Source organism: Oenanthe melanoleuca, chromosome 1A (genome assembly GCF_029582105.1).
Source record: "Oenanthe melanoleuca isolate GR-GAL-2019-014 chromosome 1A, OMel1.0, whole genome shotgun sequence".
NCBI lineage: Eukaryota > Metazoa > Chordata > Aves > Passeriformes > Muscicapidae > Oenanthe > Oenanthe melanoleuca.
In genome coordinates, this window is record NC_079334.1 from 32,924,174 (window position 1) to 32,941,097 (window position 16,924).

Below are 16,924 nucleotides of genomic sequence, written 5' to 3' on the forward strand. Positions count from 1 at the left end.
GGACAGAGGGGGACCAGCAGGGATCACAAACTGGCAGCATTTGTAGGGGATCTGTTGATGAGGAAGCCAATTTAGACAGAAAATTTTAATCAGAAATGTGTATGAATGTGCCATGTCATAGTTCAAATAACAGATGTGGCCAGGCTTTAGTGGGATAGACTGTATCATGAGGAGGGGCAGTCATCAAAGTACAACCCTGGATATTTTCACAGTGTTGGCCAAAATATGCCAGCAAGGGGCTTGTCCTCATTTGGAGCTCATCCATTTGATCTGGGACCAAAGCAGCAGTAGTTCAGCTGACACACAGGCGTGGTCTAGATTCATCCAGACATGCACATCCACAAGTCTAATTTTAAGAAGTGTGGAAATCAAAGCTCATAATGGGAGACCAAGGCTTTGTGGACAGGAGGGATCCAGTGGAGGTGCATGCCACTCAGGAATCTAGCAATAGGAAGTGTAAGAGTAAGGGTAAGTCTGATCTCCTCCAAGTTCAATGTTCAGCTCAAGTCTACATAGCCAAGCTGCTCCCCTCCATTTGTCATTCTGAACCAAAACCTTGTTGCTGACTAAGACTCTTGTGTTTATTATTTGACAGATCTGAGAAAATTCACTCTTTCAGTTGAAGTATATATGAGAAGGAGTGCTGTAACTCATCTTTTAAGTTATTCAAAAACTTAGTAATAAAGTATTACAAAAGCTAGGTTTGGCCTCGTGGGGTACAGTTGTGCTCTTCCATCCCACCCTGTGTTTACTAATTATCCAGCTTTTCTGAAATAGAGACCTCCCCAACTCTATTGCATAAATTGATGTCACTTAACACACACACAAAAAAAAGAGCTAAATGCAATAATTTCTCCTGTAATTTAGTAGAAAAGTGAAATATTATCTGGATGTTTCTTGCCTAATATATCTTTTTATTTTTATATTTAACTATCACCAGAGAAGAAAAAAATCCCAAGAAATCATCCCTGACTGGAGGACTGAAACAGGCCTTTGTTTCCTGGATTTAGATTTCAGCTCCTTTCCACTTTCAGTTGAGAAGATATGTACATAGCTGTTCACAGATCTAACTCTATTTTACACAGAATATCATCTCCATGTTTCACACGTCAAGTGAAAGCACTGCCAAGTTTAGGTGAGGTGTGAAATGTGTGTGTGGAGAGAAAAAGGAAGACAGACTTTGGGTAACAATTTTTCACTTCAATGCCAGAAAACCTGTCTACATTTTTCTTTGGATTTGGTTCACAATTTTCTTTCTTGCTTAAAAAATCCTATCCATGAAAACTTATGACAACACTTGCTTTAGAGGCTAAATTTTTCTCAGTTTCCTGAATTCAGCTTTATTGTCAGTGAATTCATACCAATGTCACTTAGTAAAAGCAAAAAACCAAAAATTTCACCCCCAAAAATTTTTTCAGACATACAGTCTCTAATACGCTAAATACATTAGGAACAGGGCAGATATTGTAAGAAAAAAAATAATAAGTGATCATAAATTAAGAAAATAACTATTCAAACTCACATAGAAAAAGGTGTTCTCACTGTGCTTTTAAAAATGACAATTTTTTCTCATCACTAGGTGTGTTCTAAAACAGGAGGAAGAGGAAGCCCTGTTTCTCTTCATTCACTATTAGCACAAAATTTAAACAACAGAATGTTTTAACTGCCTGAATTGAGGTAGTTTTTTCAGGCCTGCTTGTTTCACAGTCTTCATTTAAATTAAACAAAAAAAATAACTTGAATAATTATTTACCTTTTTCTGGAAGAGTACTGGCATTGCATGTCTGTTCTTCACCATCACCAGCAGATGTTGCAGCTTTTATTTTAATTTGATAAGTAACATTGGAAAGCAGATTTCTAAAAGTATGCAGTGTATCATAAGATGGGAAAATTGTAGAATTTCCTTCAACTGCTATGATGTAATGTGTAATTATGCCGTTGGCTGAAGCAGGAGGGTCCCACTGCACTAGGATCGATTGCCAGCTCGTTGCAATACAACGAATGTTCTGTACAGCCTCTGGCACTTAAAGGATACACAGGCACCATAGGTTAACATGCACACACAATTAAAATTATAATCACAGAACAATAACACTGGAGAGGTAGACACAATATTCATAGCAAGAGTCAAACACTACAGTGTCAAATTAATAAAAGAAACATAATGAAAGAGCAAAATATGACTTTGTCCTAATCAGATTATTCATTTCCAGATACTGTGAATGTGACTGATGTTGGTACTTGAGACAGAAGAGGCCATCTGTCTGGCTTCTTCCTAGTTGTGTGCTTCAGTTTTGTTTTCCCAACAAAATATTTTGCTCATATTTTCCCATGTTTTTTTAAATACAGTGTACTATAACATACACAATATACATAGTCCATATACCTACTCCATATACATGGCAACAACATAAACAGCAGAAGTTCCTTATTTATCTGTGTCCTTATTTATCTGTCAGCCATATTTCTTTCAGGCACAACTTTCAGTATCACACTTGTCTGTACAGAAATCACTGGGCAGGTTTCAGAGCTGTCATATCAATTCTTTTATCTTACTGTTCCCCATTTATTTGCTGGTTCCAGCAGAAGAAATTTTTTAAATGCTCATAAAAAATTCATGAAGGTAGAAAATATTATAACCATGTTGAAAATAGAGCAATTATTTATGAGCAATTGGTTGAATAAAGTATCACAAGTATGGAATATCTGGGATGAAATAAACAACTGATGAATGACCTTGGCTGAGGACCACCTTCAGCTCCAGGGGTCCAGCAGCCAAACTGAACCAGCCCAGTGATGGTCCAGATTTCTGATGGTGTTTTAACTCTTTGGTACGATAAACAGCATAACTTTTCCCCAGAACCTCTGCTTTACTGGTTCTGGAAGGATCTTTCACTGGAAGTATAATCTTAGCAAACCTGTAGTCATCATATTGGACCTTTTTATTTTGTGGTCTGCTCCCTTTGCTAACAGTGCCCTCAATATATGCTTGTCCCTTGGCACTGACAGCTCTTACAGAGCCTGGGGGCTGCTCTGACCTGGCAAAGGAGCTACAGTCTTGCACAACTGCCAGTTTCACAAAATCCACAGGCTCTCTTTGGTAGATGTTAAGTGTTTCACTTTTAGTGGTTAGCTTCCTTCTTAAAATAAATTATTAAAAAAGTTAAAAATTTCTATTTGTCTAATATAATTTCCAGTTCATTTGCCAATCTTTTGTCCAGCTGCTTTTGATACTGCTAATGTTTCAGTTATTTTCACAGGGATCTGAATTACTGCTTTGATCTGCAAAGACAAATACCTATCTAATTTTCCTCCCTTTATCTGTGTTGCTATTAAAAGATTTATAGTAGCCATATAAGCCTCTCATTTCAGATGAGGACACTTTTAATTCTACACTTCCGAAATCAGACTTCAAACCCAGTCTACAAATAGGAATTGGTGCTACAAAGGCAAGAGATAACAAGATAGTTCTTAGGTTATGTTTTCTTTGGAGAGAAGAGGAAGACTTCTTTTCAGCCACACAAGGTAAATAAATATAAATATATTTAAAAGTGTCAGAACTGCAGCTTAGAAAAAGTCACATCTAACCTGATTCCATCGTTGTAAATTGAACAGCGTCACTGAACTGATTGCCATTCCCAAGCCTGGTAAATGCAGAGACACTGATAAAATAGGGGCTGTATGGTTCTAATCCAGTGAGGTTTGCCTCAAGGTTTGAACCTGAAATGTTCTTAAGGAAGAAAATATTATTAGTACACAATTAATCTCTAGAAACATTGTGGGCTTCACCTTGAACCTGAAATGAATAGATTCACAGCCATAGTTTGGCCTCTTCCACTCTGAGTAGCTTTCAGTCAAATAATGAAAACAATTTCCAGCTTCACATCAATCCCTCTCACCTTCTACTTCCTTACTACACCTCTGCAGTGGAGGAGGTCATAGGCCATAGCTTCTACATAAATTGATTAAAAGTTAAAAAAATAAAGAATAGAAAAAGCTAAAACCCACAGTTCAATTCCTTGGATATATTTTTCCCCAGACCATGCAAGGCAAGGTTGTTCAAATGTTGAGAAAACTTTAATGATAGCAGGGAAAGAGCTGAATTTCAGCAAGAAATTCTGGGGAACATCTTGTGGGATCCAAATTATCAGAGAATTATGATACCTAAATACAGTATTTCTATAAAAATTTATTTTTCTGCCTTACTGCCAGAAACTAAATCTAATTTCTTGCTCATAAAGCACTACAAAATGTGAAGAAATGTAGGGCACAGCTGACACATTCAAGTGCTTCATCTAGTTTCTGTAATCTAATTTAGTTTGAGACTGCCTCAGATGGACAGATCTTAGGTGATTTCTATGAATACCCAGAGAATGTGTTTCCAAAGATAGCTGGCTGTAGAATCCACAGTTCCTATTTCATATGTGCATTGTGGCCTTTCAAGCATTATGGAAGAAACCAGGATAATGCCAGCACTTCCTTCCACAATGGGGAACAACAGCAGACCTCACTGCAGCAGTCTTTTCCTGCAGCTTTTACAAGCATCCCAGATGAACAGTGCTCAGTACAGTTTCTAAGATTGAGATGCAATCCTTGCATTGCATCCTTTGCAGTTCATTGCTGCATTTCCAGTTCATGGGGCATTTCTTGAGACCACCCAAGGAATCAGATTTAATCCGATAAAATTTTGCATATCATAAAATTATAGATTCATAGAATGGTTTGGGTTGGAAGGTAAAGATTATCCAGTTCCACCCCCATACTGTAAGCAAGGAACTTTCCATAAAACCAGGTTCTCAGAGCTCCATCTAACTTGCCCCTGAACATTTATATAACATCTAATTCAGTTACAATTTAGTCAGTTATTCTTATTCTCAATTTTTGTTTTAATGAGGACTTCTGAACAGTTTTTACTATTTTTTAAGATGACTAGGAATTACTGCCTTTTTGAATCTTGAAAGTCCATAAGTACTTAATAGCTAAACAAAGGTAGCCACAAAGCAAGTAACTTTTGTCATTTTCTAATATCAAGCTCACATTAAAATACAAATTATGATTAATAATTCTCATTGTTAATGAAATATAGGAAACTCAAATCACATTAAAATCTAACAATTTTTTCTGCTTAATTTGAAAAATTGAATTACTGGTATGGTGGGAAGGGAAGCAAACTGTCTTAGCAAATAGGAATTTATAGGAGCTTCATAATTCCAGGAGCATAAGAGACATTTAAAATATTTGCCATCTTTTTTTTCCCAAAAGCATGAAATAATATTTTTAAAAATTATACACTCTTAATTATCAACATACCCAAAAAAATAGTTTTTCAGTGTTGTTTTGATAAATTTTAAAATTATATTTCATAATAACTCCATTTGACTGGGGACTTGGATCCCATTTCAGCCACACAGAATCTGCGGTGTAGTTGATAATGGTCAAATTCTGGGGTGGAGCTAATGGCACTGCAAAAGAGAAATTCTGTTGAGTTCCAAATCACAAAAAATCCAGGCAAAACAAAACACTGTGGACATGCAGGAGAACTTTTGTTAACATTTGTATCTGAACTCAAGCTAACAGTACTTCATTGCTATTTCAATCTTCTTTCTTCCTCTTTGACATGAAAAAAATTCCATTAATCCAGAATACATGTTTAATCAGCAAGGGATCTTCTTAGAGATCTAACAAATCTATTAATCACTTAAACATCCTCATTGTCAGAACTAAGACATTTAACAGAAGTCATATTACAAAAGTAAGTGGAATGCAATATATTTTGATGCCTACATCATATATGGAGCACAACTCATCCTATATTAACAAGATGTGTAATTTACCATGCAGGGGAGACGAGGTCCATGTAAAGGAGAACCATGTGAATGGGTCAGAAATCTTTCCATCTTTTATAATTTTTCAGTTTCATGGGGGGATGAAGAGAAAGGTACTGTTGGTTGCTTCAAAATCCCTGACACTTTGCAAACCGTAACATGTTCTAAAGGCAAAAGATATTTCTTCATGGAGGTTTTTTTTTTTGTAATCCTATGCAGAATGTGACCTCCTCTTGCACACTATGGCAGGGGGGAGGAGCACTCAGGAAACTTTTGCCTTGCAGTGTTTCCTTCTTCTGAAAGCTCTTCACTCACAGACCAATGAAAAATTAATCCTTCATGCTCAGATCTAAGATCGATGCAGTAACACAGGGCTGATATTTTGAAGTTATTTACATTTGAATTTGCTCACCTGATTCATCTGTGTAGAACTGAAGCACAGCAGACGGACCGGGTCCTTTTATTGTTCTGGCAGCTGCATAAATGCTGTACAATGTGAATGGCAGCAGGTCTTCCAAGATGATAAAATTATTGGTGGTAGAGAATGAGTTATTCCTTTCTGGCCCAAATAGGTTTAAATCATAACGTATTATAATACCATTTGGCTTAATGGGAGGATCCCATGAAAGCATAACTGAGGTAGTTGAGAGATTTAAAAATGTTTTGATTACAGGTGCAGATTCTGGGACTATATGAAGAAATGAGAAAGAGAAAAACAAGGATAATCTCAGAAAAATACGAATTGAGTTTCATGGTCTTAAAACAGAAATGTGCAGCAGTTGTTTGTGAAACTATAAAAAACTTTAAATGAAACAAGAAACACTTTTTATTTTAGAAAGTTATTTGGGTTTTTTTATACATTTCCTTAGGAATTAATAAAATATCTGAATCTTACCATCTTCATCAGTTCTTATATGAAGGCTTAGAGCATGCTGTTCAGAAGATCCTTTATCAGTGGCTGGTGTGATTTTCAGAATGTAATCAGTATATTTCTCCAGATCATCAAAAATTATGCTTGTGTTGTAAGTAAGGAAAGATAATATCTTACTGGTTCCCAGTTGCATTAAACTTAGAGAAACATGAAAGAAGACTAAGCCATTTGGCTGGGATGGTGGAAGCCAGCTTACATTTACAGAAGATGAGGAAATGTTTTGATAGACCAGATTTTCAACAAAACCTTCTGGGACTATGAGAGATAATAAGCAAAAGATTAAATGCATGGATTACAGTAATAAAACATCCAAACTCCAAGCAGAAATAACTGTTCAAAGTATAATTATTCTGAAAATGTCAGCTGTAATACTTTTTTAAGACTTTTAAAAATAATTTGTGTTTCAATATCAAAAGCAAACTAGTTGAAAGCATATATGAATAATAATTTCTGTTAAATTTGTTTAGGAAAAGAGTCTTAATGAAAGATTAAGAAAACAATTTTATTGCTTTTATCCACAGAGGCTTGTGCTCTATGCCCTTAGTATTTCAAATACTCAGACCAAAATGCTTTCTTTGCAAAGATAAATATTGCAGCATTGAAAGCCACACTTAATCATATTTTTTAACTTTGCCATCATAATAGTAAAATAATTTTTATGTTTGAGAATATTTAATAAATACTTAATAAAAACATGGATATACAATAAGCACTGAAGAAGTTATTAACTTACTATCCTGATCTGTATACACATCTATTTTTTCACTGGTTTTGTTTCCATCTCCAAATGCTGTGCTTGCAGTCACCCACAAAGTATAATGGCTGTATTTGGCCAAGTCATCCAGCACTACAAATGGGGACACACCTACGTTGCTCTCGTTACCATAACTTGTGAAATTCTAAAGAGAGAAAAAGAAAGAAAATTTTACTACTTAAAATGTTTTTTATTCAGTGATTTCTCTTTCTAGTTCCTCATTTAGCCATGGCCACCACCACCAGCAATGATTCACCATAGTACTTAGAAGACAAACCTATGCTTTGACTCCTAATGGGTACTGATTTTTTCTGAAATACTCAATTGTATGATGTCTATTGTTACTCTTTGTGAGTACTACAGAATACATAATTGGCTTCTCTTGTTGTTTGTAATTGTTGAATGTCAATTCAGAAATTAAAACTGTAATATTGCAGTGTGTTTATCCATATTTCATCAAGAAAATGACCAAAAAAGAGCAACATATGCTAATTGCTCATAGATCACATGAATCATACATGCTTTGGCAGATCATTGCTAATCAAAACAAAGGACTTCTTTCTCTTTAATCTACTTTTATGAGACTAGATTTTGAATTTAAAACTTCCTGTGGCAGAGATCTCACTGCACCACTTGATAAAGTGTTCCTTTTGCTAGTTGTCCCTTGCAATAACAATATGCCATTATCTCTAAGGAAATGTCTACAGTGGGTGGCCATGTTAAACTGAATGCATCAACAGAATATTTTTCCTTTGTGCAGTTTCTTGCTAATGAAAGCATAGCAGCAAACCTAGTCCCACTGTCTTTTGAACTGTATAAAAGAATGTCATTAATACTGTGACTACAGCAATAAGTTAGTGCTTCAGATCACCATCTCTGAGGAGGCTACTCCTGTTTGGAATCAACCATTTTGGAAGATGAAAATGTAAAAAGCATATTATTTATGTAAGTTCAGCTATACCATGTAAGTGAACGCGTTGAATCATTCACTGCTTTACAAGAACCTGACTTAAATGATCCAACAGAGTTTGGTTCATGGTTTGAAAATTACTGAGAAGTTAAGCATGTTCAACTCAAGCATTGGGTAGGAAGTAAAATCTTTGCTGCTGATTCAAAGAGCCAGTAGCATTTCTCTCCAACTGCCACATTGCCCCTTTGAGCTGATGGCGTGGACAGCATTTCTCAGGACCAAAAAAAGTCCTAATTTTTCTACATGGCAACATTGTCAGGGTGAGCTGGATTTTGCCCAATCCTCTGATGAATTCCAGCTTTATTTGGCCTGCTCACTATTTTTGGTGTCAGATAAAATCCATACTCTCCACTTCCTTAAAATCCAAGTTAGCTTCCAAGTAAATGTTTTTCTGAAAAAGAGAGGCTATGAGAGCAAATTTACTAAAGCAGGAGAAAGGCAACAGAAATATTTGGGTATTAAAATTTAGAAATACCACATAAAAGCACAGGCATGCTAAAACTGCATAAATGGTTATATAATGTAACTGATTAATGGTTTGTATTTCTCATGAGGGAAGTTCCTACTGAAGAAGTCACTGTGATATGCTGAATCACACATTTGAATCAGTACTGTTCATACTGATATTATACTGATAGTTCAGCAATCTTGATGTCTGCCACCAATACATATCAATTTATATACCTAATGCAATAATACTTGACCAATTTTTGGTAAGGGCAAAAATAATTTTTTTTTGCAGAAAACGATAGGTGACACTCTTAATCAGTTCCCAGAGATTTTTATACTTGTATCTGAAGATCTAATTTTGCCTGCAGTCACTACTACTGACAGAATATAAAAAAGTAAATAGTTTGTTTGGCAATGAAAACTTAAGCCTTTGTTTTGAATGCAGAACAGATGCTGCAAAATTGTGAGTATAAATTTTTATATCCACTCTTATTAACAGACTATAAGCACACTGTTAGTTTTGTTCAATAGGTTAAGTGAATATCAGTCAAAACAAAAAAGAAATCCACCTTAATATATGACTTCCTTCTAGAAGTAGTTTGTATTTCATACTAGCTTCATACCTAACTGAAAAAGGCTGGAAAGAGGTCTGTGTTACATTTGGTAAGTTAAGGTACAGGAAACAGTAGATCAGTTTCTGAAGTATTTAATTAGACTTTGTGATACTCAAGCAGGGTATGACCGAAAACATCATCTGGCCCAGAAGAAGCATGATAATACCCTCTTGCTTTTACTCATATTATTATTTTTAGCAATAATTAATAATTTAGAACTACATCCAATAATCAGATTTTTTTTAAAAATAAGACCTTAAATAATTACCTGAGTTTTTGAAGTAATTTTCAAGTTGTCAAGGCTACTATATCAAGTTTTGATCCCAGGTTTAATGGGAATTTATTGGTATGAACAGCTGAAAATTCAATTCCCAGTTTAAACAGACTTTACAATTTAGCCAGCTGTCTGGCAGTTAAGGACTCAGTGAACCAATGTGAATATTATGAACAGTGTTTTGGTGCATCCACAAAAACTCTTTTAAGAGGTAATTCCTTTACTGTGAGGAGCCCAAGGAGTGGAGATATCTCAAACTACTGATATGACAAAATATTAGGGGAAAAAAGGAACACATAATTAAGAGTAATAGTGAGCAGGAAGAACTGTGTAGGTACAAACTGAGAAAAGATGAAACTTGTACTAATTGTACCCTGGGGATAGAACACTATAGGAAGTTTCACAATTAACTGTGGCTGCAGATGAAAGCAAACAGCTTAGGATCTTTGGCTACAGCTGAAGAAATTCTTCCTTCTGTCCCTTTCTTCATCCATGCATGAAAGAGGTTTTGACATAGCAAAGTATCAGATTATTAAAAGCAGCTAAGTGTAAGCAATACACTCAAGCCATGAAAGTGTCAGCAGAAACTAGTATCTTCTTCACCTCAGGAAGTGGCAGATATTTCCAGTGGCATAAAGCTGCAATTAGCTGTATATGGAAAACATGGTGATGCTCTTCTTCACTGTTAACCTTTTACCCCTGTTCTGTTTTCTTCTTTAGGTTCATTGTATTGTGTTCATGTTTTGAGTTAGAGGATCACATACTTGACTGTGGGAATCAGGTGACAGTGGTGACACTGTGAGGGCTAATACAAACCATCCTTCAAGGAGCATAATATTCCCTGTTCCACTAAGTGAAGTTATTTCCTTTTTGTCTGCTGTACCATTCTGAGACCAGCTTTTTTTTAAATTTGCAGAGTATTTTAGGGAAGTTCCCCTTTTTATCCCTACTTTGGTCATACTGGTGAAAGAAAATGTTTGATTGTTAAGTAATGCAGCACATTGTTTGCATCGCTTATCTGGATCCCAAGAGTAGACCAAGTTGAATTTCACTCCAAACTGCATCCAGTCATATTCACTTTGCTTGGCTTGAGGTAGAGGTTGATGATTTGGGGTCCTTTGCTAGAAGGATCCTTGGCTTTTTTTCAGTCCTTGCCCCTGGTTCTCCTGCCTGGTATGTCAGAGCAGGATAGCTTTCATCTGTACTAAAATTCCTATACTGGGGAAATTTATCAAAGCATATATCTATGGTTGTAATTAGCACCTTTCCCACTTTCTTGCTAATCAAAACACAAGTATATAGCAATTGAATAACAGAGTTCATTCATAGATTGATGCTTAGCCATGAGTCAATCACTTCTATAGAGTCTTTGATTTATTTTCTTGATAGGACTGAGAATATGATTGCATCAAGAACTAGGCAAGGCATCATGGAGCAAAACTTGCAAAACTGCTACTGCAAACAGTGAAAGCTTGAACTGAGGGAACCCAGCACTGTCACAGAAAAGTGATATGAAGAAGAGGCACAGTGTCGTGTCATCTGTGAAGGAAGTACTCTTTGTCAGCATACATGTCATATCTTTACTGCACTGGGACAGGATATATCCACCAAGAAGTAGCTTTTTCCGAGACCTATGACAGCAGAAGATGAAAGATAAAGCTGCATTGGAACCTAGCCTATTGCAGGTGATGGTTTCTTCTAGTTGGCTACCAGTCATCCCTCCCTCTCTGACACATTTTCTTTTACAACTGTCAGCATCCCCATAGAAACAGCCCACTCATTTACCAAAATCCTTATATCTAATCTCCATCACTAAATATTTCCTTCTGCTATTCTGGTCTTGAACCTAAGGTCTGAGCAACCCAGGCCTTCTGACTGGACAGCTGCAGTGTTATTTTTCATGTAGACCAGTAAAGCAAAGAAACTATACATTACTTTTATGACTGATGAGGGTACATAAATTTTCCCTTTTTGACAGAAAACTCAAGTTTCTGAATCATGTCAAGGAGCAAATTTTATCTTTTATCTCAGGTCTTATTTTATATTTAGGCGTGTTTTCCCCTAAACAAAATGCTTCACTCTGCAGCTACTAACTTCTTAGTTTTAACATAGAAATAGTCAGTGATTTATTAATTAGGTTTTATTATGCCTGAACATTTTGAGAATGTGTGAGAAAGAGAAGTTCAGACAACAGAACAGTACCAGTTTTAGCATGACTTTTTGTTCTATTTCAGATTATGAGAGCACTGGGAGATGTTAATTTGCTTGGTATTCTTCAGCAAGGGTGTTTATTCAGGCATCTAGAAGATATGGTTTAAGATATGGACCTCTGGCATTATGTTCTGACAAAGAAGCAGAGGAAAGAGTGATAAAGAATGGAGGCCCACAAAATAAAATGTGAAATGTGAAAAGATCATCCACTTTTTCAATTCTCCTCTATAATTGCTCAGACTGAAAATACAGTTTGGTTAAACATGAGCAGAATGGTGACCTCGATGTAATCTTTCAATGGAGGATTCTTTCTTTCTAGCTGTTTGTGATACAAAACTTAGCAACAGACCCTACATGGTTATACTTCTAAGTTACAGATAGTTGTTAGCTATATGTGTGCATAGTCATGCAGCTTACAATTGTCTGTATATATCATATATATATATATATATATAGTCACATACCAGGCTGACTTTCACACATGCATTTCTCTGTTGTAAAAAGAGTAATATAAAATATCTGACAGAAATGAGCTGGCTTTTTTTCACCTGTCTTGCATCCACAGGAATGCCAAGGTACACAATAGGATTGCAGTATAGATATGGTAGTAGCCATGCTAAACAGTGAGCAGACAGGATCTGAAGGGCAGAAGGAGTTAAAGGGAGGAGACAGATTAAGAGTTGATCGTGATTTGAGAGATTAATGTTCATATCCCATGGGAAATGAGAGACAGATGCAACAGCAGCTGAAACCTATCTCCTGATGGCAGAGGGATGGGATAAAAATCAAAGTCAAAAGGATGAAAATGGAAATTTACACACACAGAGGTAGATCTACTGTCAGCACTTTTCTCCTGACAACACATAATATGCCAAAGAAGCATTAACTTCCACTTGTGCCACCATCCTTTCCCAGCCTAACTACATCACATGATAATAAAACTGGATCCTCACCTTGCTGGGCCAATGCTACTTTGCTCCATCTTCCCTATCTTCCTCATTCATTTCCAGAATCCTGGGCATATCCTGGGGGTTTTATCTCTCTCTCTCAGTGTGTCAGCTTCACCTTACTCATTCAGCTCAGAGTTGCATCTTCCTAAAGGCAGGAATAGTCCAAGTCTATAGTCCTCCTCTAAAATTGCTTGAGATGTCCTTCATAGGACGGGCTAGTTCAGGTGATGCACTGATGTAAAGGTTTGCCCAGAGATTTAAGAAAAAAATCTGTTGCTATAGCAATGTGTGCAAACAGAATCTATGTTCTGAACTGCAGCCCTGATTTTAATCTCATGAGAATGTTAATTCATGGCACAATCCTGCTGGCACCTGAAACTATGCAGAGCCTAGTTAATTACATACCTTTACAGAAGGCAGAGCAGTGTATATGCTGAAGTGTGTCAGTAGTTATTCACTTACAGCTATTTGTAACATTTGTGAATATTTTTTCTAGTTATCCTCAAAAATGTGTATATGTCACCCTAGACATATCTTGATCCTAAATTTATGCAGTCAATATAATTTTCCATACATAATTTTCTAAATTAATTATTGAAGTATTATGAAGTATTTCTTGCTTTTCTTCCGTATGTGTAAATCTTGTGACCAAAAACCTATAAAGAAAGCTTATGTCTCTTACAATATTTCTGCACCATAAGATATTCATAGAAAGTTGAACAGAAAGACCATATACAATTAATAAGTGTAGTGCATAATTAAGAATGAAAGCAGCAACAGCAAATAAACCTAAATGAAGATGTATTACTAAAACATTATTTATAAGTTTTTATTTGTCTTTTAAGCTTTAACTTCTGTATACCAATATCTTTGCTTCAATATACTCAACAGTAATTTCCTTTTGAGAGTAGGAAAAATATGAAAAAGAATGCATTCCCTACTTTCACATTACCTCCATATTTTCAATACTGTACAAACACGTATTAAAAAGTAAAACCAGATCCAGAAATATATTCACATTGATGGATTAGACTAAAAAAAAACACTCTTGAGGGTGTGGTATGCATGCAGTGGATCTTGAGTCTATCCACACACATATTACATGCATATATATATATGTGTGTGTGTGCATATATATATATATATATATACATGTATATATAAACTTTGCATAATGGAATATTACACAATATCTATTTGCTTTAATGCTTAATGATATGAATGCTCAGTGAGATGCACAATGTAGCATATAGGCTTACAAGACATGCTTCTGTCTTTTTAAGTTTAAAAACTGCATAATGATGAAGGAAATATGAAAAACTGATTTATTGATAACTATAAAACTGATTTAATCTTTAAGTAATTATTAGAGTATTTCATCGACTTCTACAAAAGAATATATAAATAAGCTTACCTGTATGAATATTCCTGAATTGTTTTTGAAATAGACTGAGTAGTATAGTATATTTCCATTAGGCTTTTGAGGAGCAGACCAGAACAGCATTATTGATGTGGAAGTAAGGTTTCTGTATGTAACATCTTTCGGTGGATCACTTGGTGCTGGAAAAATGTTAAGTTTTAGCATACCTAAAGCTTTTGTACCTCAAGGTTTTGTACACTGTAGCACCCAAGGAATATACACTATAGTAGATTTTATAACATCCTATGGCAAATTAAATGTATCTCTGATTATGGTATAGAAACTACCTCATGAAATAATGAAATAAAATTGTATATGTAAAAATTAATTTCTAAAACACTTTTTCAACCATATTCACATTTACAAATGTAAACAGACAAGGGTTTTCTTATAGAATTTGTCCTCTACTTACTGCTTTGTGCACATAGAATATCTAATTTGCAGATGTGGAAATTGACTGAGTTAGATGCTTGTACTCCAAATGTAGTTAGTAGGGGGGAAAAAAAAGGATTTGTTTCACTGAACCTAAATTTAGAGCCTTTTTCTCTCTGATTATAAACAGAATTTAGGCTCCCAACTCATGTAGGTAAACCAGATACTTAAGCTTGGACAGTATGATAATTTCTCTTTTTGCCTCTTTTCTCAACCCATTGAATGTGCAGGAAGACCTCTGTAAGCCTTCTTCCATTATTCTGTCCTCCTATTTTACAAAGAATAGCAGCACATGGTTCTTCTCAGTGATGTAGGAGAGTTAAATTCAATTCCTTAAGTCAGCTCAGGAGAATTTAAATCCGTATTTCCCACCATCCAAGAAAGAGCTCAACAGAACATGCAGCAGAGTACTGCACACTGTGAGTTACATATCTCTCTTGCTTTGTGCTGCTCTAGTTTGTATAAAATATTAAAATATTAATTGGAGAGGGAACCTGTTCCTTCAATTCTGTCCCTATAAAGACAATTCTTATTTCCATACCAACTTCAATAGCAACTGTGAATATCTGCAGCCTGGTGATGCAGACAGACTTTGGAGGGACGGCTCAGATAGATGCTAATCCTGCCAGTGGTTGTGCACTGGGTAATTGTTTATATCTATACAGAGGGATTCTGAAATATTTATTTTGGGACAGATTATAGCAATATGATTGATGGAAAATTAGAAAAAAAAATTAAACTGAGTGACTTTTAAATTGCATTATATTGTATGATCATATAAAAGTCACTTTTTATGTCGGAAGCATAAAATAATTAAAATAGAATAAAGAAATCAATGTATACTCATAGTGTTCATTTTCAAATTAAAAATATTTCAGACTTGAGAGGGATACTCAAAGAACTATTTTCCTTATCAGAAGTTGTGTCACAGCTGCTTAAAGTAAGGATCTATTAAAATATATTGTAAAAATATTTTGATTTATTTCAAAGTTTAGAATGAAATTGTGTGAATCATATCTGTCCTGAAGAGAAATGCTAATCTTTTTCTCAGTAAATTAATATAAATACCTGTAATAATTTTAAAGAGCCCCAGCATATATACCTAGCCCTTTATACCAAGCATAATTTTATACACAAAGATAGAGCCACACAGACAGGTAGAATATCTCTTCTTTACAAGTCAAACATCACTTCTACTTCAGTGGCTTTATTAACTTAAGTAAGGCTGGCAGAATTTTAAAGCTGAATGAAAATAAACGTTCATACTGTATATAAGCTTACCTCCTTCAGAAGTTCTGAATGTTATAGTATCACTTTTTATGTTGCCATCTCCAAATCTTGTACTTGCTGTTAGGTAAGCACTATACTCATAGTTATATTCTAGATCTGTGAATTCCAGTGATGTTTCAGTTACATTTACACTCCTCTTTGACATTTTATTCCTAAATAAGAAGTATTTTATCAATCATTACACACACCATTTCTCTCCATATATATAATTAATTTGCTGCAAAAATGAAAAATGTAATATTGTGTTAAATTCAAGTACTTTAGGTTTTTAAAAGAGGCTGGGATGACTTTTTGTCTTTTATGATGAAAAGCTAACTTTTGTACTGTGGCATCACCAGAGGGCTCTTCATTTTATTTCTTAAATAAAACAAAAAACCAACACCTCAAAACCCCATGTTTGCAAATTACATCAACAATGATTATATGAAATATTAAGGAGGAGTGTTTCTATCTATTAACTGCTTTCAAATGGTTATGTGGTACCCTTGGGAAGGACACAGTAGGGCATAACTAAACTGTCTCTCTGGACAGGAATAGCGAAATATAAAAAGATTATAGCAGGGAGCATGCCCTACTGTGACTCTGTGAAATTGGTCAGAAGGCTGAAGTTATAAATGGAATAATAGAAGATGATATGGAGCAGGAATTAGCTGGTGCTGAGTTAATTCTGGTGGAATGTAGCAGAGGATCAGAATGGAACTCCAGTCAGGTCAAAACCCGCCTAGAAAGACTGTAAGATGTAACATTAATAAAACACTGGTATTAGCATAGGTATGAAATGATTATCAGAAAGTAAAGTAAGG

At 35.2% G+C, this 16,924-nt stretch overlaps 1 protein-coding gene across 1 annotated transcript in view; it reads right to left on the reverse strand.

The window, feature by feature from the left end:
- PTPRQ (protein tyrosine phosphatase receptor type Q) overlaps positions 1 to 16,924 on the reverse strand; it is a 122,120-nt gene that overhangs the window by 55,279 nt on the left and 49,917 nt on the right. Inside the window, exons 35-42 of the mRNA XM_056515959.1 lie at positions 16,113 to 16,273; positions 14,394 to 14,539; positions 7,490 to 7,655; positions 6,721 to 7,011; positions 6,238 to 6,513; positions 5,311 to 5,462; positions 3,589 to 3,730; positions 1,754 to 2,023 (exon numbers count right to left, since the gene is read on the reverse strand). Of these exons, the coding sequence (XP_056371934.1) occupies positions 1,754 to 2,023; positions 3,589 to 3,730; positions 5,311 to 5,462; positions 6,238 to 6,513; positions 6,721 to 7,011; positions 7,490 to 7,655; positions 14,394 to 14,539; positions 16,113 to 16,273 (1,604 nt within the window). The remainder of the gene's footprint in view (positions 1 to 1,753; positions 2,024 to 3,588; positions 3,731 to 5,310; positions 5,463 to 6,237; positions 6,514 to 6,720; positions 7,012 to 7,489; positions 7,656 to 14,393; positions 14,540 to 16,112; positions 16,274 to 16,924) is intronic.